The 21,064-nt window shown below is 37.3% G+C and overlaps 3 protein-coding genes across 5 annotated transcripts; 1 reads left to right on the top strand and 2 right to left on the bottom strand.

The window, feature by feature from the left end:
• Positions 1 to 834: 834 nt before the first annotated feature.
• On the bottom strand, positions 835 to 14,942 carry LOC115452501 (vacuolar protein sorting-associated protein 11 homolog). Its single transcript, XM_037437013.1, has 17 exons — positions 14,648 to 14,942; positions 14,361 to 14,429; positions 13,479 to 13,652; positions 12,428 to 12,580; positions 12,038 to 12,168; positions 11,573 to 11,723; positions 10,705 to 11,142; positions 10,264 to 10,539; positions 9,425 to 9,644; positions 8,764 to 8,980; positions 8,177 to 8,335; positions 7,655 to 7,812; positions 6,904 to 6,985; positions 6,589 to 6,804; positions 6,279 to 6,398; positions 2,641 to 2,855; positions 835 to 2,124 (listed from the first exon to the last, which is right to left on the bottom strand). The coding sequence occupies exons 1-17, from the start codon at positions 14,660 to 14,662 to the stop codon at positions 1,757 to 1,759; spliced, it is 3,162 nt and encodes a 1,053-aa protein (XP_037292910.1). The 5' UTR covers positions 14,663 to 14,942; the 3' UTR covers positions 835 to 1,756.
• Positions 14,943 to 15,824: 882 nt separating this feature from the next.
• LOC115452502 (beta-1,4-galactosyltransferase 1) lies at positions 15,825 to 19,120 on the bottom strand. 3 transcript variants are annotated; one of them, XM_030181046.1, is made up of 8 exons: positions 18,897 to 19,120; positions 18,254 to 18,462; positions 18,002 to 18,137; positions 17,560 to 17,669; positions 16,920 to 17,118; positions 16,495 to 16,617; positions 16,327 to 16,419; positions 15,825 to 16,176 (listed from the first exon to the last, which is right to left on the bottom strand). In XM_030181046.1, the coding sequence occupies exons 1-8, from the start codon at positions 19,052 to 19,054 to the stop codon at positions 15,984 to 15,986; spliced, it is 1,221 nt and encodes a 406-aa protein (XP_030036906.1). In that variant the 5' UTR covers positions 19,055 to 19,120; the 3' UTR covers positions 15,825 to 15,983. The 3 variants fall into 3 exon arrangements, with proteins under 3 accessions (XP_030036906.1, XP_030036907.1, XP_030036908.1); XM_030181047.1 differs by having other exon boundaries at positions 16,327 to 16,389; XM_030181048.2 differs by having other exon boundaries at positions 16,102 to 16,176; positions 16,313 to 16,419.
• Positions 19,121 to 20,195: 1,075 nt separating this feature from the next.
• Positions 20,196 to 20,955, top strand: LOC115455485. Its single transcript, XM_030184107.2, has 2 exons — positions 20,196 to 20,383; positions 20,605 to 20,955. The coding sequence occupies exons 1-2, from the start codon at positions 20,295 to 20,297 to the stop codon at positions 20,828 to 20,830; spliced, it is 315 nt and encodes a 104-aa protein (XP_030039967.2). The 5' UTR covers positions 20,196 to 20,294; the 3' UTR covers positions 20,831 to 20,955.
• The last annotated feature ends 109 nt before the right edge of the window (positions 20,956 to 21,064 follow it).

Below are 21,064 nucleotides of genomic sequence, written 5' to 3'. Positions count from 1 at the left end.
ATCAAAATATAACAGTAGCTTATTCAGATTGTAGCAATAAAGCTTGTTACCTAGCCAAAAATATTCACACACGTAAGATTTACAACCCGGTATTTTGGCTAGAAAACCTAACATAGTCTGGATGACCTATTCCATCGATGATAGCGAATTTATGTTTTTGTCATTACAGCTGTTCGCATCGAAGGACAACTTTCATAGTCGTATAGTTGTTGAGTTGGAAAATTCCCAATTTACTTAAACGGCTATCGAAAATGTTCTTTGATTAGAACGTCTGTAATTGTAAAAAGGATTCGCCTTCGTAAACTGAATAGGGCTCTCTGTATACTTATATTCATTCGTTTACTTAATAATCAATTCCATTTAGAAAAGCACACAGTAGTACGAATGCTACGCACACCAAAATTGCCTGCATATCTGCATATATAAAAGTACCTCAGTTAAAATTTTGCAAGATAATAATGTGTGGTTTGGTAGCGCTATTTAAATACACACACACACACACAACATCACGCATTTTTCCCCGAAGGCGTATGCAGAGGCGTAACTACGGCACCCACTTTCCGCCAAGTGTGTTCCGTCCCATGATGTGATAGAGGGCGAGCCAAATTCCAGACTCCGGACTGATACAGAGCAGAAAAACCCAAATATCACTTTTCCCGACTCGGGATTCGAACCCAGGACCTCAGAGCGCTGTCGTACCGCGCATGCACTACAACTACGCCACCAAGGCAAAATAAATAATATAAACGAAATGGGTAAAGTTATATTTACTTTTAAAAACTGGTTTAACTAGGTCACTTTGTAGTAAAAGGATTGGATTAGAAAACGAAAACAAATTTAAAATAGTACATTTATTACTTCGAACAGTGCAAAATGAATACAACTATGCATTTCCACATACTTTTGGCTTTATACATAAATAGATGGAATGTACATTCGTAGATGAGCGTAATTTTATTTATACATATGAGGATATCAACACGTTGAAAACCGTACATCATATCAATCATGAATGTTACTTTACTGTTCCAATAAACATCCTTACGAAAAACACACATCACATCGCGTCTGTATTGTACTTTAATAATCAATTTAAATCTGTTGAATGATAAGAATCAACCTTTATTGGTAAAACAAACAGAAATACATAATACATAACTAATTTTATTGTTTATCAAGCCCTGTGCAATATTATAATGGGTTAAAATCATCATTTATTATGTTCCAATAAAATATAGGACCCCAGAATTACAAAAACAACACGGCATTCAACGTGTTAAAACAAGCCAGTACGGTATAGAAAATCTTAATATACACATTAGAATCTACGTTACACGAACACTTACGAACCTATAGTAATATTGCGACGTTACTCAGTCAACAATTAGGCATATATTACTTCAAAAGTTGTTTTATAAATTACCGACAGAACTTAAATAAAAAGATCTTTAAACTCATTGTAAAATACATACTTTTCAATCTATACAAACGTAAAAAATATTGCAGCTACAAAAATAATTGATTTACGATTATGTCCTTCGAACAAAAATAAACTAAAGCTGAGGGAAAAAGGCCTTTATCGACAAATCCCAATACGAGGAAACTCAAAAGCATAGTACCCCAAAATAGCCTTAAATAAATATACAATAGGCAAATAACCAATTTCTAAACTGCCTCCATTACAAGATTTGCGAATCCTGTCTATTCCTCACATCTCGAACACATCTGTAATACACCAAAACAAAGAATTCACATCTCACGAAAATGGATTATAATTTTTATCGTACTCCTCATCATCATCCGCAAAAGGATTTTTCGGATCATTCTCCGGATCATCGGCGAACGGATTTTTAGATTCATCATAATGTTCTTCTTCAAACGGATTCTTGCCTATTTTAGGAGAAACTCCAGTACTTTTTGGCTGATCTACAATGATCTTCTTCATTGGTTTTGGCGAGGCGAATGGTGATTTTTTTGTGTGGACTGGCGGTTCTAGTTTGTTGAAGTTTGCTTCTAAGCTGCTGCTATAAGGTGTTTGCTCCAAAAGTCGCATGCGACCCTCTGGCATTGGGACCACGGACGTGCCTTTGGGCGGTACTTGCTTTGGTGCGTTTGCGACGAATACTGGAAAAATATTATAATATATCGACAAATATTAGATTACTAGCTGACCCGACAGACGTTGTCCCGTTTTAACTATGAATTTGCAGCGCGCATTCTGTCAATCACTGACAGTTATTTCAAACAATTGACAGTTATATAAAATTAATATTTTCGTTAACTTTTCTTAAATTTTCTAATTACCAGCGCAATTTTTTTAATTTTTCTTTCATAAGAACCTTCACCTGACAATAACAAACACACCAAAAAAAAAAACTGAAATTGGTCCAGCCGTTCACGCGTGATGCGATGACCAAGGGAAATAGGGATTCATTTTTATATATATAGATTGCGAAATATTCATTATGCAATATCGACCGCCGCTTGTTTTCCTTCTATAAATATGATTATGATTTTATATAAACTATTGTTTTGCTTTCCCTATACTTCATTAAGTGGGATTTTTTATTGTTTGTACCAACAACTACCATGTCAAAGCAAGTGAGAAAAATCTTTGATACCACTATTTTCCAATATTACCTTGCTTGCTCTGTCCCTCCTGTAGCCTGAGCCTGGCCTCAGCCCCGGGTCCATACGTGGGGGGTGGCGCGGGGGTGGGCGCGGGCGCGGCGGAGGGCACGGAAGCCGGGGCGGAGGCGGCGGTCGCGGGGGGCGACTCCTGCGCACCGCCCTCCGTCACCACCGTCAGCTTGTTGAACAACCCACGCCCGTAGTACTCCGATACCACCGCGTAACTGTCGGTGTAGGAAATATCACATTACGTGTCTCATAAACACAGTAGAGACGAAGTGAAATTGTTTTTTATCAAAGGGAAACCGGCCTGTAGTATTTATTATTTTCTTTTCTATAATTCATGGAACTTATTAGAATAATTTATATGTACTAGCTTTGACAGCGGTATTGCCCGTATGGAAGAATTTTTCCTAAATATAATCCCGCTATAGATCTTTCCAAGATAAAAAGCCTGTGTCTTTCCCCGGGTCTCAAACTATCTCCATACGAAATTTCATAGAAATCCGTTCGATAGTTTTTTAATTTATTGCGCTCAGAAAAAAAATACTCGGCTAGGAACTGAGTATTATAAAGGATAATAAAAAATAATTATACTTGATTTGATTTGCTTCATACACTGTTGGTTTTCGTAATTCCTAAAATACTAACGTAAAATCAAAAATACGGTTCATGAGAAAATTTATTACATTTACTTGTTTATAAAATTATTGATAGAAACCATAAGCAAATTGTATATATTAATATTTGTTTTTAACTATGCAATTTCATTCAGAATTTAATAATAAAACAACTATCCATATCAGTGTTGTAAACTGAAAGCGATACGATATCGTGATAGATGAAAAAGCCATTAAATCTTATCGCCAATGTTTTTATATTTAATTTGTAGCGTTAGAACAATTGTTTATATTTTATACTGACTATGAAACCATTAAATAACTGTTTGTTTTGGCAATTAAAAATATGTTGGATCTAATTCTTTCATCAAAACAAATAATTTTTGTATGATAAGTAAAAAAATATAATGATAGTATTAATCATAAATTTATTCTATTCTCGTTTCATTACACATTAAAATATTTCAAACTCAACATTTTCAACCTTATTACACCTTGTTACACAAGCGAACAATTTCATTCGCAGTTCAAAAACAAATATTTTTTTACAAGCACACAGTTCCATTCACATTAAAAAATATATATATTTTTTACCTCTCGTATTCATCGACTTTGCTAGCAAAACACCACGAGAACGGCTGAATCATAAAAGATTTTACTAACGACAAGTACATTTCCCAGAACAACGCGTCGGTACTGACCACGATGCACTACAACTGTTCTAAAGATTAGCTCTGGTATCGTTAAGGCTGTTCGAATAAGAATTGATCGATATCATCGATTTTAATTTCGATAATATAGATAACTTTTTTTGATTTAAATATGCTTGTAATACTAGCCAAGCTGAAATGATAAAATTATTCATCTTTGAAATACAATAGAAACAAGTTAATATTCTCTAAATAAAATTTATATTTCTATATTGTTGACATCGATAAAAATTGTAATCGATTTGTACGACTTGACTTAATCCATGAATGACATTAAGAAATAGGAACAACAAGAAATCTATAGTAGTTGCATGTAAATTAAAATTCATTGAATATATCAAACCTTACTACTCGGCTAATGAATTCATTAATAAATTATATTGTGTTAATACTACATGTGTCACGTAGATGTAATTATCCTAATGACTGTTGTTTTACGTTTTGTTTCACATTCCTTGCGTCTTCCAAGCATATTTTTTCCAAAATTATTTAATGAACAAACACGGAAAATTTACGGTTTTATTATATGTATAAATGACCTGAACGATAAAGAATTTAATGTAAAAATGTGTCGCGTGCGCCGAACGGTTGCGTACAAAAACATTGCACGCCACGTCCCCGATGTTTACACATGCCGCCTCACTTGTGACAACACTCGACAATTGTTCCGCACTTATGCCATTGTTTGCACACAACGTGTTCGATTAAATGCGACCTATTGATGTGACACTTTATCCCCATTCATTTTGATGCTATGACATCGACATTTATGTCAAACAGAAAATGTGATAGAAGTTCTTATGTTGCGGGTAGTCTACATTGTGAAGATCTTTTATCCTTGGGTGATGCAAGCTGTTGATTTAGGTGGAACTGTGATGGTTTCCGAAACCAAAGTTAGATAACTCGTTATATGATGCTTCGAGGGAGTTTCCAGAAACCAATACCAATCCCTATTCCCTTTCCAGATCCTATTTGAAAATCAGTAACATACCAACAATTGCTCTATTATTGATGGTTATAGTTGGCTAAGAGCACTTACAATCAGGTGAATTGCTAGTTCGCTGATTCTAAAAAGTTTGCCTACTTTAGGGTTAAGGCGGCGCCGCGGCGCACATATCGGACAATCCCGCTCACACTCAGTACATATGTAAATAATATGACGCCATGGAGCCTATATGAGGGTAGACAGAGAGCGTGTACTCACGGGTCGGACTCGCTGTGCAGACGCGCGTGCAGTGCCTCGGCGGCGCGGACATCGGACACTCCCGCTCACACTCAGTATATATGTGAATAATATGACGCCATGGAGCCTATATGAGGGTAGACAGAGAGCGTGTACTCACGGGTCGGACTCGCTGTGCAGACGCGCGTGCAGTGCCTCGGCGGCGCGGACATCGGACACTCCCGCTCACACTCAGTATATATGTGAATAATATGACGCCATGGAGCCTATATGAGGGTAGACAGAGAGCGTGTACTCACGGGTCGGACTCGCTGTGCAGACGCGCGTGCAGTGCCTCGGCGGCGCGAACATCGGACACTCCCGCTCACACTCAGTATATATGTGAATAATATGACGCCATGGAGCCTATATGAGGGTAGACAGAGAGCGTGTACTCACGGGTCGGACTCGCTGTGCAGACGCGCGTGCAGTGCCTCCCGCGGCGCCCACATCGGACACTCCCGCTCACACTCAGTATATATGTGAATAATATGACGCCATGGAGCCTATATGAGGGTAGACAGAGAGCGTGTACTCACGGGTCGGACTCGCTGTGCAGACGCGCGTGCAGTGCCTCGGCGGCGCGAACATCGGACACTCCCGCTCACACTCAGTATATATGTGAATAATATGACGCCATGGAGCCTATATGAGGGTAGACAGAGAGCGTGTACTCACGGGTCGGACTCGCTGTGCAGACGCGCGTGCAGTGCCTCGGCGGCGCGAACATCGGACACTCCCGCTCACACTCAGTATATATGTGAATAATATGACGCCATGGAGCCTATATGAGGGTAGACAGAGAGCGTGTACTCACGGGTCGGACTCGCTGTGCAGACGCGCGTGCAGTGCCTCGGCGGCGCGAACATCGGACACTCCCGCTCACACTCAGTATATATGTGAATAATATGACGCCATGGAGCCTATATGAGGGTAGACAGAGAGCGTGTACTCACGGGTCGGACTCGCTGTGCAGACGCGCGTGCAGTGCCTCGGCGGCGCGAACATCGGACACTCCCGCTCACACTCAGTATATATGTGAATAATATGACGCCATGGAGCCTATATGAGGGTAGACAGAGAGCGTGTACTCACGGGTCGGACTCGCTGTGCAGACGCGCGTGCAGTGCCTCGGCGGCGCGGACGGGCGGCCGGCGGCGCCGCGGCGCACACATCGGACACTCCCGCTCACACTCCGAGTACGTCTGGAAGCAGCTGTTCACACACAAACATACCATTTACATTATTTTGCTAATCCAACATCAACTCTACACATAAAGACCACAAAGTCGCTATTGATTTGTCCAATATGCACAAATATTTGAACCGATACTCACTCCTAGTAAAGACCAAAAAGTCGATATTGCTTTGTCCAAAAGTCACAAATATTTGAACCGATACTCACTCCTGGTGGAAGGAGTGCTGGCACAGGAAGTAGACGGAGGGCAGCGTGAGTTGCTTGGTGCAGGCGGCGCAGCGCGAGCTCTGGAAGGTGATGGGTTCGTGCTGGATGGTCTGGATGTGCTCCTTCATGCGCGCGCTCTCGCTGCGGTACTTGTCCGCCAGCTCCTTCTCGCGGGTGATCACCTCGCGCTCGGCCTTCAGGACGTCCATTAAATATCTAGAAGAGAGAATTTAGAATAAATTGATATATAAAAATGAAAAGTAGATGGTAAAAAAAATGGTGACTAACTAATTAGTCAGAACTATTTATACTTACTTTCGAACGTCTCCGAGAGTGTACGTAGACGTACTCGTAAGACAATCGATGACTAGAATGGGTGATAGCAACTTTTCAGAGTCTGAGGACAAAACATTTCGCTTGACATGTGTTAGCAATAGCGTGTTTTAAACGCATTAAATGATTACGTCCTAATAATTGATATAGTTGGTTTACGTTCCTTCATATGTACAGTAAAAGTAGTTGAAGAAATTGAAAACTTCCCAACACTTCAATCAAAATATTCTTTTTTGTTTATTTTAATTAAAGTAGACCTTATAAAATTTATTTTATTAAAGCAAAAATGATACGGACACAAAAGATTAAAAGCCATTTATAATTTAAAATAATCAGCTATTTATGTGGCTGACTGTACAGTAGAGTGCAATAGAGTGCAGTAGAGTACAATAGAGTGCAGTAGAGTACAATAGAGTACAGCAGAGTGCAATAGAGTGCAGTAGAGTACAATAGAGTGCAGTAGAGTACAATAGAGTGCAGCAGAGTGCAATAGAGTGCAGTAGAGTACAATAGAGTGCAGTAGAGTACAATAGAGTGTAGCAGACTACAATAGAGTGCAGTAGAGTACAATAGAATGCATCAGAGTACAATAGAGTGCAGTAGAGTACAATAGAGTGTAGCAGACTACAATAGAGTGCAGTAGAGTACAATAGAATGCATCAGAGTACAATAGAGTGCAGTAGAGTACAATAGAGTGCAACAGAGTACAATAGAGTGCAGCAGCGCGCAGTACCTATGACGTGTAGCAGCTCGGGCAGACAGCGCGGCGGCGGCGGCCACCACAGCACGTCGAGCCACAGGCGCGGGCTCGCGGCGCCGCGCCGCCGGCACACCTCCAGCGCGCTCTCCGCTTCCGCGTTGCGCATGTGCAGTGCCACCTGCTCGCGCCATCTGCATACGTCCCACATCACTCCACTTGTAGCTTAATCATCAACGTACAGTATAAACATGGGTAAATTTGTGTTTATATAGACTACTAGAACAGTATTTATGCCGCTTTCATTAAAGTCATCCAATACGTCATCATTTATACCACAACCAGTAAAATTATTCACTATGACACTACTTGTAACGAATCACCTAATATAACACCATTTACATCAAAATTATCATTATCATCTATTAGGACACCATTAACATCTAAACCTTCATCAATATCATTCATTGAAACACCTTTCAGTGGTAAATAATCGATATCAGTAATCAGTCATTGGTCAAAACGATAATTCTAGGTAATGAATATTAAATTACTTACAATTTATTCTCCTCGTACAAATACAACATTCCCGCTTTGAAGCCCAACATTTGACATATTATAAGAGTTTGATCCTTGTCGTAGTTGGAGTCGGGATCTTTCAATATTTGTAACACTTTGTCTTCGTATGTTTTCTTTTCGGTTTCTTCTGCTTTGTTCCTAAAATGATTAAACACCATGGAAATTTGCGCACATAGCATCCTATTCATTTCAACACCATTCAGAAAATACCGCAATTTAATTGTAACAAGCCAAGTTACTCCAATATTTGTGTAGCCTATGCACGGGGGGACATTGGTCGTAGCCCTAGGCACGCAGTCCAGTGTATATGCCTCATGGTTGAAACTACCCATTGAGGCCTATGACTGCTTGCAAACATTTCCTGTCCTCCCTTCTGCCCATCCTAAAGTTTCTCTCCTATCTATACACTTTTATCTCCAGATATCCACTACCAACTTTCCTCCAAGCTCCTGCATTCGCTAAGTTGGGGGATTCCAGTATCTCATTCGCTGGATAACCCCCTGATGAAGATACAAAAAAAAATCCTTTCACTAACATCAAATTATGTAATACAAATATCCACTTACCAAACGTGAATATAATGTTCTATAAGCGCGTTGTATCCAAGCTCGGAGCATTGCGTTTTGTTCGCTATCACGTGTTCCAGGAACTCGATGAGTCGCGCCGAGTTGCTCAGGAACATGTGTATGTAGTCGTCGGGTGAGGCCTGGTCTATGTCTCTGAAGTCGGACTGGGAGTTTTTGTCTATGGTCTTACTTCGCGGAACGTAGTCCGTGCATAGTACTGTGGGCAATTTAGTTTACTGTAAATGCAGTGTGGTGAAGAAGTCACCACCGTTTCCAATATCCAAATCGCTTTTTTCGATCTATTTAAAAAATTTACCAATCAGAGCAAAGCTTTTTTGACATGATTACGTATTACTGATTTTGATTGGTTAATTCTCGGAATCGGATTGAAAATTGAGACCGTTTATTGAAAACGGCTGGTAATCTTGATCCTATAAGAAATATTTCGCTGTAGACGTGAGAACTTCCAGAGGTTTTTACAAGTCCCTGTTTCAAAGAAATAAAAAAAAAAACTAATACTACTTAATAATCTTCGTAATACCGAATTAGATCGAAGGTACAGCTTAGATCGATCGCGCTAAAACTTTAAAATTGTATATGATTTATTTCTAGGTAAGCAACACGACGATATTTTTGAAAATTGGAGTAAAATAAAACTTACGTTTTAAAAACTGCGTGCTCTTCTCCGGCTCGTGCTGCATCAACCTGTGCCCATATTTCTTCATGTATATATCGGCGTCCTCAAACTCCAAGTCCTCGATGTAGTCTAAAGCTCCTTTGTAGTCCTTCTTATCCTCCAACATCACCTTCATGTACCAGTCGTGCCGTTTGTGTATCGCTGCTAGCGACAACGCGTCGTCCGCGCTCACTTGACGCACTACCTGTAACGTCACTTTTTTGAAGTCAAATGAGAAATATATTTATTTATTTATTTGCTTACTAAGTGTATAATAATTGCTGTTGTTACATTTTATGTTTTGACTTAGTAGTCCTTTTCAGACATGGCAAATTTGAGGGCGCTATATCAATAACAATTGACTAATTCCTACTTATTCCTGAACATGATCTAGATACAGCTTGATTCAATAACTGAAAGACAATGATCCTGATTTTGATACCGACGCATCATTCCCAGGTCCGAAGGCTGTTCCAGTAATGGTAGTTCTAGGAAAGTTTTTAGTTTTAGGGTTTTGGGTCAATCTCATGTCAGTCACAGGATTGTGGTATCAATACCAAATGTAAACATAGTGAAAATTTTGATTGTGAAGGTGTTAAAACCCGCCATAGTGGCCAAATAAGTATGTCGCGTTTCGAGATCAGCCTGTGTATATCAAGTTCCAACAGGCCGGCATAATTGTGTCGACTATCGAGGGGTAATCATCTCTCTTCCATTAACATTCTATTGGACCCCAATTCTCTTACAATCAGGTGAAGTAGGGTCTATTTGCTATGCTGTTATAAAACATTATTATTACACAAGTTTATTTACACCAAACTTACCTTAATAGCGACATCGACATCAAAACTGATAGCTTTATCCTTAGAGTTGATAAATTCCTTCAACTTGCCCTGTTGGTCGTACTGGTCTATCTTCACATAGCATGTTAATAATAACGTCGTGTGGTCTTCCGTAGCGAATCCTTTCTTATGCAACTCCTCCAGGTACTGTATTAGGGCCTCTAGATGTCTAGATTCCAAATACTTTCGTATAACGTAGGAGGTTTCCAACCAACCTATTGTTTTCACATATTGTTCTATTGCGCCTTTTAGGTCACCCTGTAGAATAGTTTTTACTGGGTTAATACTTCAATCCATAATTCGTAAACATCTAGAATCAAGAGAGACTTAAATTATAAGTCCAAATAAAGAAATAAATTAAATAATTATTCCATGTATTAATGTCTCAAAAGCACTTATGTATATTTTTCAACCCTAACATACCTTGCTATACAAATGATCACCATACTGCTTGTAGATCTCGTTCAGCCCCTCCTCGTCATAATGCTGACTGCTCGCTATCTTGATAGCGACATCATACAAATTCTTCTTGAACAACAAAAACAACTTCGACTGCAAATCCTTCTCTTCCAAATATATCACTTCTTTGCTCTTCGTTAGTATATAGAACGAACCCCATTCTATCAAGACAGCATCTATCTCATCGAAGGTTTGTGAAAACACTATGAACTTGTTTTGTATGTCTAGTATGGTTACGTGGTGAGATTTTTGGGCGGGTGCGGAGCTGGTGGAAGCTGCCACCTTGTTGGAGGTCTCGTTGGTAGTGATGACCAGGTAGCTTCTGAACCAGTCGAGGCGGACCTTCTCGCCTTCGATCGCGTAGCATGGACCCTTGCCTTCCGTTGTGTAGCAGTATATAGCCTGGTGAATAAGACGAGAATAATTTTTAGTAAATGAGTGGTAAGTGTTTCTCTATTAATAAGCTAAGTAGTATGGTGTGAAATGAGGGTTTATAGTTTCATAACCAAGTAAGTTAAAGAAAATTTTTATTCAGTTTTGATTTAGAAAAGTGCATGTAATTCGCCTGGGATGTACATATCTTATTAAAAGCTAGCCCCTATTGTATGACAGCTATACACTCGATATGAATTGGAGCACTAGTTGCATCGTTACAACACTGTATTACGGCATTGAGCTCATATTATAAATCGTCATCAACTTGAGCACACTATGGTGCAGATGGGGATAATTTTGTATTAATTGTATCTAAACTTATCAAAAAAAATTGCACCAAACGATTGTGTGCTATAGTTGTTGGCTGACTATTATACTTGATAATGATGTGTCTCACGTCATTAGTGGCGACGGTGAGCCGCTGTTTGTCGGTGAGCACGGAGCAGCCGACTGCGGCGCCCATCGTGTCCAGCACGTCGATGCGCTCCGTGTTCAGCCAGACGAGCCGGATGTTGGCTCGAGACACCACAAACAACTTGTCTGTGCCTCTGAGAATATGTAACAGAATAGAGGTCATACACTAAATGTTTTCATTTCAACATTTTCGTATTCTTTCTTATCTATAAGAAATCTAATGCTATACAGATCATATGTATAGGTGGCGTTAAGGTACAGCTATTATACAAAGATTAAAATTATTCACAAGATGAAATCGGGCTTTTCGGGCATCATACTTTTGCAGTAAGAAACATTTTTTGTAATAGGATAAGGAAGTAATTAAATATTTTGCCTTTCTAAAACGCGAATTTTTGTATAGAAGGGATGTTATATTATTAATGCATAAATATCATCCATAACATACTTGAAAGCGAGTCCTGTAATGGGAACGGTGCCAGACTCGGTGAGCGTCCTCATCTTACTGCTGCGTTGTCTCGTTATGTCGCCTTTGATCAACGACACAGAGCCATCTTGGAAGCCGACTGCCAGTAGATTCTACAAATAAAACCTTGTAATAACATTATTGTTTATCTGTCAATTTTTTTTACCAAAAATAAGTTGTTTATACCAAAATTGTTAGCCTTTTAATCTCACTTGTATTAGTATATTATAAAACTATGGCAATATAAAGAAATTGATTGGACTAATAAAGACTTAAAGCATTGAATGTTCATATAAATATCTCACAATAAATAATAAAAAAAAAATTGATAAAATTTCAAACACATCTATACAATCTGCCTCCCAATAATACCTTGTTATCGTTGACAGCGAGTGCGGTGGCGGGAGTCGGTTGCAGGTTGGAGGGGACCGCGCGCGACACCCGCAGACACATGGGATTCTTGTGCCGATCCGTTCGTGACCAATCCCATACTTTTATCAATGGATTTACGCATGGCTCATCATCCTATAATAAAAAAAACAAAAAAAAAATAAACCAACACAGTAAACATATAGTTCTTAATTTGGTGCTATGATTATTCTAATTGTTACATTAAATTAAAAATAGATAACTGTCGCAGATAAAAATGTAATTTTATTGTATTCCGTTGTTTTTGTTATGTTGCAGACACCATAACAAAATATTACAGTGAACTGTGCATCTAAATAATATTTTTATCACAACAGGAAAAAAAGTTGTATAGTTCATATATGTGCTTATCAAATTTGGAAGTGTATATCATGGAAATTAGTACATATATTTATGTTTTTAAACTACTGAAAGACTAAACAAGTGATTTCACTCAGATTATGAAATACACAATAATTATCCATAAAATAGGGGACCGGCCTATGCTTGATTTTGTACATTATTCTATATGTAATGGCTTTTAATACGAAAAAGAAGCACTTCTGCGAAAACAGCATAAAAATTGGTTAAAAAATGAGCGAGTAATTCATATTTAAAATATTGTAATGTGCAGAAGTGGGCGCGATGTGGGGATATCGCTTCATCTCTTTCTTTCGCACGCGTCGTAATTCCCGATGACGTCACATGTGGGTATTTTGTCTCTTTTCTGTTTTTTCATGTTAATTACCCCTTACACTGAAATTCAAAGACTTATAACTTGTTGATTTTTCACTGGATTTTAACAATTTCTTTGGTGTTATAATTTATATTATGTAAATATTTGATAATTGTTAAGAACAAAAATGAGTCCGGTACCCTATTAAAATATTGATTTGTGACTGCCACACAAAATTATCGCATTTCAGTCCAGTAACTACAAAGGTTACATATTGTTATTATTATTTAGAATAATGACCTCACTTCATAAGTGCAGTAAGGTCCAAATGTTACTTACCCCAATAGTGACCAGATACGGATCATGCGGTAACTGAACTGCATGGGTTATTGTTATTTCATAAGCCTTGAATGTGGTGATGTCCCACGAGCGAGAGATGAGATGCGCCAAGCCCGTATCATCACATAGCACCACATGTCCATTGCCACTTGTTGCTACCGTTACATTTGTATCCTGTATTAAAATAATAACATCAAACATCAGCCCTTTATTATATACTGCTGTACTACCCAATGCTGGCCATGGCCTCCTCTATTATCGAAAGGAATTAGGCTTTAGTTCGTGCTGGTCTTGTGTGGATTGGCAGACTTCATATACCCTTAAAATGCTTAGAGAATTTCTCGGGTGTGCACGTTTCCTCGCAATGTTTTACCTCACTGTTAAAGCAAGCGATAATAATTCACAAAGTATCCACATTACATTAGAAAGATCAGAAGTCTTCACCCTTGGGTTTTAAACCTGCAGACATTTAACTTGGTAGTCCATACTACACTAAATAGGCCTTCACCGCTTCTCTATCTGCTGTATACATGATTTTGATATTAGAAGGTGTGCAGATAATTTTTTTTGTACAAAGAATAAAAGCATTGTTTCAAGTTAAAAGCAAGGTTCGTTTTTAAACAAGCTCCCTTGATTGTAATGTAACATCATAATTGTTAGAATTTTAAATTGTGGCTATAAAATGCTCATATTAGGATTTGTCTGTAACTCGGTTGTCAAAGAACAAATACATTAGAAAAGAAACAAAATATCTAATAAAACTAACATTAGATAAAACTAAAAAGTATACTAAGAGATACAATGTTTGCTATAACAAAATATCTACCCTAAATTACATTTATGTAAAATGTTTCTACTATGATTGTATAGCAATGAACATACTTGAAGTCCCTTGGCAATCTTCCCGCCGTCCACATCGGGTCTGTTGTCGAAAAAAGGAAACCTTCGCCACTGAAACAAAGAATATCATTATCAAATTTAATTAAACAAGTTCATATTTATACAACTTAACATTAGTACATAATGTAATTAAATACACTACGTATTGCATTATCTGAACGAAAATGATATAAACTAACTAACCAAATGCTAAGTTGGGCGTATTTACGATAAAAATGTTTTTTATTCAGTTTCCAAGGCAAATAAAAAGCTTTATCATACGTTCTTACCTCCAAAAATGCCATTATCACACTGTCATTTAATCATTTACCATTTTAACATATATTGTATTGATTATATTACTTTTTCCTTGTATTATAATAACACTTTTTACATTTTCAGTGGTTAAATACGAAAGAAATGAGAGTTCAATAATCAATCAGTCATGCAAAATTTTTAGAGTGCATTCCATATTCCGTCGACTAGAGTAATGAATGTGCGATAGATTATTGTGTTTTTAACGAAATAAAAGGAGTAAGATAGATTTGATGTATAACTTTAAAATATGCGTCACAGTAATGTGGAACTGTCATTATGACAACTGATGACAACTGTCGACTGTCAAATGTCAATTTTTTTATTTATAAATACATACACTGGATAGCCTATAGTCTCTCGACCACACTGCCTAGCCTTATAAATTAGCAATTTTACAGGATTTTAATCACGACTTTGAAATAATATCGCGTTTGTGGTCTAGGCTGATCTTCATTGAAATTGGCCGCCACGCCGTGAGCGAAATTATGCTAAGATGAATTGATGGGCAGAAGATTATAATTCTCTTTGGGCAGAAGTCTGAGGGCAGAAGGTCTTAAGTTTAATTTAGCGGGTAGCTAATAGCTATCGAACAGGGTTAGGTTTTTCCGTTTCCTACACGATTAGCATAAATATATAATATTTTATAAATGAAGTTTACAAATCCGCAGGATAGGAGCAGGATGCGTCTCGAAGAAGAAATATGACTAAAAAACTTTGGAAATGATAATAATAAAAAGTAAATCTATTGATAATAACTGGATATCTAATTTGTTTCTCAGTGTAAATTTTATTTTATCTCTTAATATAATTTTTCTGTCTGACTGCCTCGGTGGCGTAGTTGTACTGCATATGCGGTACGCCAGCGCTCTAAAGTTCCTGGGTTCGAATCGCCGCGCCGGTCAGGCAAAGTAATATTTGAGTTTATTTGTATCAGCCCTAAATGTGGAATTTGGGCCCAATATGGCGATAGGCTCGCGTCCTATCACATCATGGGACGGAACACACTTGGTGAAAAGTGGGTGCCCTAATTGCGCTTCTGCATACCCCTTCAGGGATAAATGCGCGATGTGTGTTTGTTTTGCTTTTTTTTTTATTAAAATTTTATGACGATTCAATCAATATTTTAGGGGCATAAAAAAAAACAAAAGATAAATATTCATGATAACTTTATTGAGAAATTACAAGTAATCGGTGATAATTGTTAGAATATGTACTTTTTAAAGATAATAATATGAATACTATCAACATTGAGAAAATTCAATTAAGTAATAACTGTAAGATAAGTACATATAACTATTTAATATTATCTCAATCGTATTGTTCAAAGTTTTTCTCAGGTTTACCGCTTTTAAACGGAATTTTCATAGTTGTATCATCTACTTCTAAACTAATATTAAGGTATGTAAAAACGTACTTCATTTCATAATTATTAACTGTGTACGAAAGAGTTGTTAAACCGTCGATGAGATGGAGTGGTGCCAGCGTCTTCGCCACGGAAGAACTAAAAGAAAGAAAAAAGTTACAAATTAATCACAGAGTCCACATTGAATCAGAAAATAATAGGTACTAACTTATTTATTCCTACATAAGAATGTAGGAAAATAGTTTAATCGAATAATATCATTTGCAGTAGTTACTTCAAAATATCAACCTTCTTACAACTGGAAGTTCGAAATTCTTGATTGTCGTATATTTTCCAATCCCACGTTCACTCCTGTTTATTGTATAATTAGCATTTGTCAACCTATGATTAAAAATGAATCAGAAATCATTTTATATATTTTAGTATCCTACTTAGTATAATATGGTATAGATATACCTGTTATAGATATCTTCGTAATCTCCGTCACTTCCCCAGTACGTGTTTGAGAAACCATTTATTCCAATGAATTGTTCAGTCGATATAGCAAACGCGCCACCGAATTTCGGTATGTACGGTTTTCTGTAAAATAATTATCAAATGCGTGTGCGTGTATACACATATACTATGTAATGCAATAAAATATAATAACGTTGTAAGACAGTAATCTTTCATATACTAAAGCTTTTTACTATTATTAAGAAAATATTAGTTGAGGGATGCGCACGTTTAAAAATATGTGGTAGTAATTTGTAAATAGAGTAGAGGTATCTACCATCCATATTAGACATCCAAAAAATAGAATGGGAAAGTAAACACCCCATTGCTCTTTTAGTTGGAACAAAACTAAATAGCTTTCGCAGCAAAAACGGGCCGGAACTTACTTATGAGGTCTATCAACACTGACTGCCAACTGCTTCGGGTATCTAGTACATCGATATAGGTTCCTAGTGTTCATAGGCACTATGTACGGTTCGTGAATAATCACGCAAGGGAAGCGAGTGTCGTAGTTTCGACGCCGGTGCACCTCCGTGAATCCCGCATTAAGAAGTTTCCCGTGATTAAAGCGTTGAGAGAGATTAGCTTGAAAGGAAATATAATTTATCATAATAATTATATGCTGTTTATTATAATGACAGAATAGACATTGGATAAACACTGTTATTATAATCTGGCTTGAAGGAGCAATTATTCCTTAATTCCTTTTGCTCGCACATACGTTTTGTACATTGGAACAGATCGTCCTTCTGCAATGATAGATGATCATGGTAGAGGTGTACAAGCATTTGATCTCCCTGAGTGCCAAATCTAATTTTAATTCATTCATCGGTTTAAACGTGCTTGGCTCACACTAATTTTCGAAGACTTTCATATTAATTATAATAATGAAACTGGATACACGTTGGAAGTAGGTTTAAAAATGGAATAATAACTCTTCTCGTACGCTTATTTGATTGGTATCTACTGCAAAATTATATTTTTTAAATATAATTTCACTGCGTTATATTTGAAATAGCTTTTTACCTTGTTCAATGACAAACACTTGGTAGTCTAACTGCTGTTTCATCAGGAATGGATGCAACATGTACAGGAATGTACCCAGGTGTTTTATGTTAGTACCTCTCTTGCACGACCTGCATCGTCACATAAATACATTTATGAATTACTTATCATAATATTATTGTGATTGCATTATTTTTATGGTTAGGCCCAGCTATGTAAATCGTTTAGCAGATTATCTATTATAAGTATATTGTAATTATTATAAAAATAAAAAAGGGGTTTTTACACACTCTAACATCTAAATGATTGATTGAATAACATCATATACCCCATCACGGAGATCTGTCTTTATTATAATTATTACAAAAAATCAAAGTAAAGGCCATCCTCAACCAAGATGCTTGTTATTGAACTCTAAAGATGATTTTTCAGTCTTCTGACAGCAATTGACTACTGCCTTCACCTGTAAGGCACCAATATAGCGACGCTTTGACGCGCAGTGCAATTCGGTGGTCTGTATATTCCACCGATTTTCACATCTGTGTACATCCTATCAAATGACTTCATAGCATCCATGGAGGGGTCGTTTAACACGGGCCCTGTAAAATTACTTCTAGATTTTTATCAGGAATACACTAATACTAGAACACACTTATTATAGAGCAGCAATAAAAATCAGACAGACTCTCTACTATAATATCTAATTTTTACCCACCAAGATCTGGCGGTGTTTCGGGACACATAGGATATTTCTTCTCTTTGATTGCATAATACGTGAACATTCCTTCAGAATTCTCGTCATTGGCTTCGTTTAGTAGTGGATTAGTGCTCGATTCTTTGCGAGAACCGCTCGATGCTATAGTTGATGTATCGCACAATAAATTGCCTTTGAACCCGTCGAAACTTAATGTAGTGTATGCCTCTCTATAATAAATAGGTGATAGATAATGAAAAGGTAGGTAAGTTTTAGTCACTTTTATAGCTTTAAAACATTTAAAGCCTAAAAATCTACGTATTAAAATTAGTTACTTACAGGTTAGTAATGTTGGTAAGGTATTAGTTTCAGGTTTACTATTATGAGAGTTCATCAGAGGTGGTCATCACTTACCACCGGGTGATACACTTGTTTGTTTCAAGGAATACTATTTTGGTAGCTAGTGTAACTACTGGGAATTATGGCTCAAATATCTAAAATATCATTGATGACGAAAATAAAACAATGCCATGCATTAACTGAAGCTGATGTTGTGGCCATAGGTAATAAGCAAGCGGTTTCGTCAGTTCAAGATCTCATTGATTAAAAAAAACATTGCAAGTGAGGATCTAGTTATAGGTTTTTTTCAATAGAATTAACTTACACTGCACTGGCGGATCTCCGTAAACAGCTTGTTTTAAAGAACGGTGCGTATATCCAATAAAAAATATAGTTCGATATACTAAGAAAAGTCGCGGCTAGGAATAACATGCCTAACATTCTCAGAGGGGTCACGGTTTTGATATTAAAATATTTCATCATAAATCAATAAAATATAAAATAAAGATGAATAAAGACAAGCCTGTACAAAAGTGATTTGTATGACAATCCATGACAATTTCAAGTGACAAGATTTGTCAAAAAGGATTAATTTTAAGTTTACTTACCTCAGTTACTTACCTATCTACTTGTGCTATTTATATTTCTATAACCTTCAAGAGGAAATAAATGAAACCGCAATCTTTAGGAAACTAACTTATATTAATAAAAAAGTGATAAACATATAATGGTCTTATTCAGGTGTGGGGACAGTTTTTGCGGTTCCGGTGTGTTTATTTATTTATTTTAGTGCCCCACCACCTACTTGCAGTTCTTTGAACTAGTCCTTACTTACATACTTCACAGATTACTGTGGGCTGTATATATTATGATGTAGCGCGCTAGGTATCCACGTTATTGTTTTCCGTTAAGGTTAGTTGTATAGCCAGGCGGTTTCAGAGTTCGCCGTTGCGGTGGTGCTACTTTGTCACTACTTTTTTTTGTAATTTTAGATACGATCTAGTGTTTTTACTATCATAAGTGCAGTCGGCAATAAAAGTAAATGAATATTCATAAGTTCAGAGCGGTTTTACTCATTGACATCAATCGAAATATTCTATTTTCTTTATTTAGAATAAAGTGAGTTGTTTGGAGTTTATTTAGTGAATAAAAAACGATTTTTGATCAAGCCCCAAAAGTCTAAAAACGATTAGAAATTATGAAATTGTGTAACTATTTTTGTGGCTGCCTGTACACTGCAAATAGTTTAATGTGACACTCATGTTTATGCAGTTAGCGTACTCGATGATGTCGGTGTCGAGAACCGAGCGAGATTGAATGACAGCCCGGCCGGTAGATTGCTGTTGTATAACTATAACATCCTTAACCGCCAGCAGGTATTAGCAGGGCATAAGGCACTTGCCGGTCTCTATCGGTGACATATGAAGACTGCGTGCCTTCATTGGCAACTATACATTATACCGGGAGGTATTAGCAGGGTGCTATAAGGTACCTGCCGTCAGGTATTAGCAGGGTGTTTTTAGGTACCTGCCGGCCTCTGCCAGCCAGTATCGGTGTCTTTGAAAGTAACCGCTGTATGTACTTGATCAGGCTAGTATAACCTCTTTGTTGCAGTATCGTAATAATTAAAATAATTTTTGACACCTAGATGTAATGTCAGTTTTAAACCTCGCGCGTGTAATTTTCGATAAATAGTTTTTTTTTACAAAATTTACATTGAAATATGCCGAAATACTACAGATTTAGGGCGACCTCGCCCACTCGTAAAACAAAGCGATGTAGAGATAAGGAGAAGGAGAAGGAAGTTGAAAAGTAAAATTATTTATTATAAGTTCTTTTTTTGCTTGTTGTGTAACTTATTTACACATGAGAACTATGAAAACATTGAAACAATACCATTTGCAGGTTCTGCAATACTCATTATATATTTAAGATGTTTCAAACGCGTTTTTAAAGTAGTACCTACTTATTAGTTTCTAACCGCTAATCGAAACCTCATTGTGGAAACTCTATGGTGATGTTTTGGTTTTCAGAGCCAAGCTTGACGCAGAGTTAAACTGGATGGATTTGACTCTGGCGTGCTCTCCAGCGCCGACTTGGTATCTTCGGCGCACCGCTTGGCGCGAAAGTCCACCTCTCATGGGCGTGCCGCGTCAGTTGGCAGCAGGTCTCAGAGCCTCAGTGCAGCTCAGCAACCGGCCTATATTCGTCTTCAAGATCCCTACAGTACGCTCTCAAGATTGGATGCGTTTGTTATAGATTGTGTTGCCGTAAAAAAATGTTTCTTGAGTAATTTTGTCTGGTAATTGATGTAATTTTTTCGGTGCGATTTATTGAACCATGTTTTTATTGGTAATAGAAATTAACGAGTATATTTTTGTTCATTTTGATTTTTATTTATTTCTTATAGCAACTAATTGATGGAATAGGCCAACGACAACACAGCTGTGTAGTCGTTGGAGTAGGCACTTCAGTTGTTAGACATGTGCTAAC

Source organism: Manduca sexta, chromosome 10, assembly GCF_014839805.1.
Source record: "Manduca sexta isolate Smith_Timp_Sample1 chromosome 10, JHU_Msex_v1.0, whole genome shotgun sequence".
Classification (NCBI taxonomy): Eukaryota; Metazoa; Arthropoda; class Insecta; order Lepidoptera; family Sphingidae; genus Manduca; species Manduca sexta.
The sequence above is the reverse complement of the archived record's forward strand: the minus strand, read 5'-3'. Positions and strand labels throughout refer to the sequence as shown.

Coding starts and splice junctions, on each gene's coding strand:
- LOC115452501 (XM_037437013.1), bottom strand. Junction 12,581..13,478: donor CGTATCTGGTCACTATTGGG/GTAAGTAACATT, acceptor TTTTTATTATAG/GATGATGAGCCATGCGTAAA. Junction 2,125..2,640: donor GGAGGGACAGAGCAAGCAAG/GTAATATTGGAA, acceptor ATATTTTTCCAG/TATTCGTCGCAAACGCACCA.
- LOC115452502 (XM_030181046.1), bottom strand. CDS start 19,054: ATGATGAAATATTTTAATATCAAAACCGTGACCCCTCTGAGAATGTTA. Junction 17,119..17,559: donor AGTGTTTGTCATTGAACAAG/GTAAAAAGCTAT, acceptor TTTCCTTTCAAG/CTAATCTCTCTCAACGCTTT. Junction 16,618..16,919: donor AGTGTTGATAGACCTCATAA/GTAAGTTCCGGC, acceptor ATTATTTTACAG/AAAACCGTACATACCGAAAT.
- LOC115455485 (XM_030184107.2), top strand. CDS start 20,295: ATGCCGAAATACTACAGATTTAGGGCGACCTCGCCCACTCGTAAAACA. Junction 20,384..20,604: donor AAGGAGAAGGAAGTTGAAAA/GTAAAATTATTT, acceptor TTTGGTTTTCAG/AGCCAAGCTTGACGCAGAGT.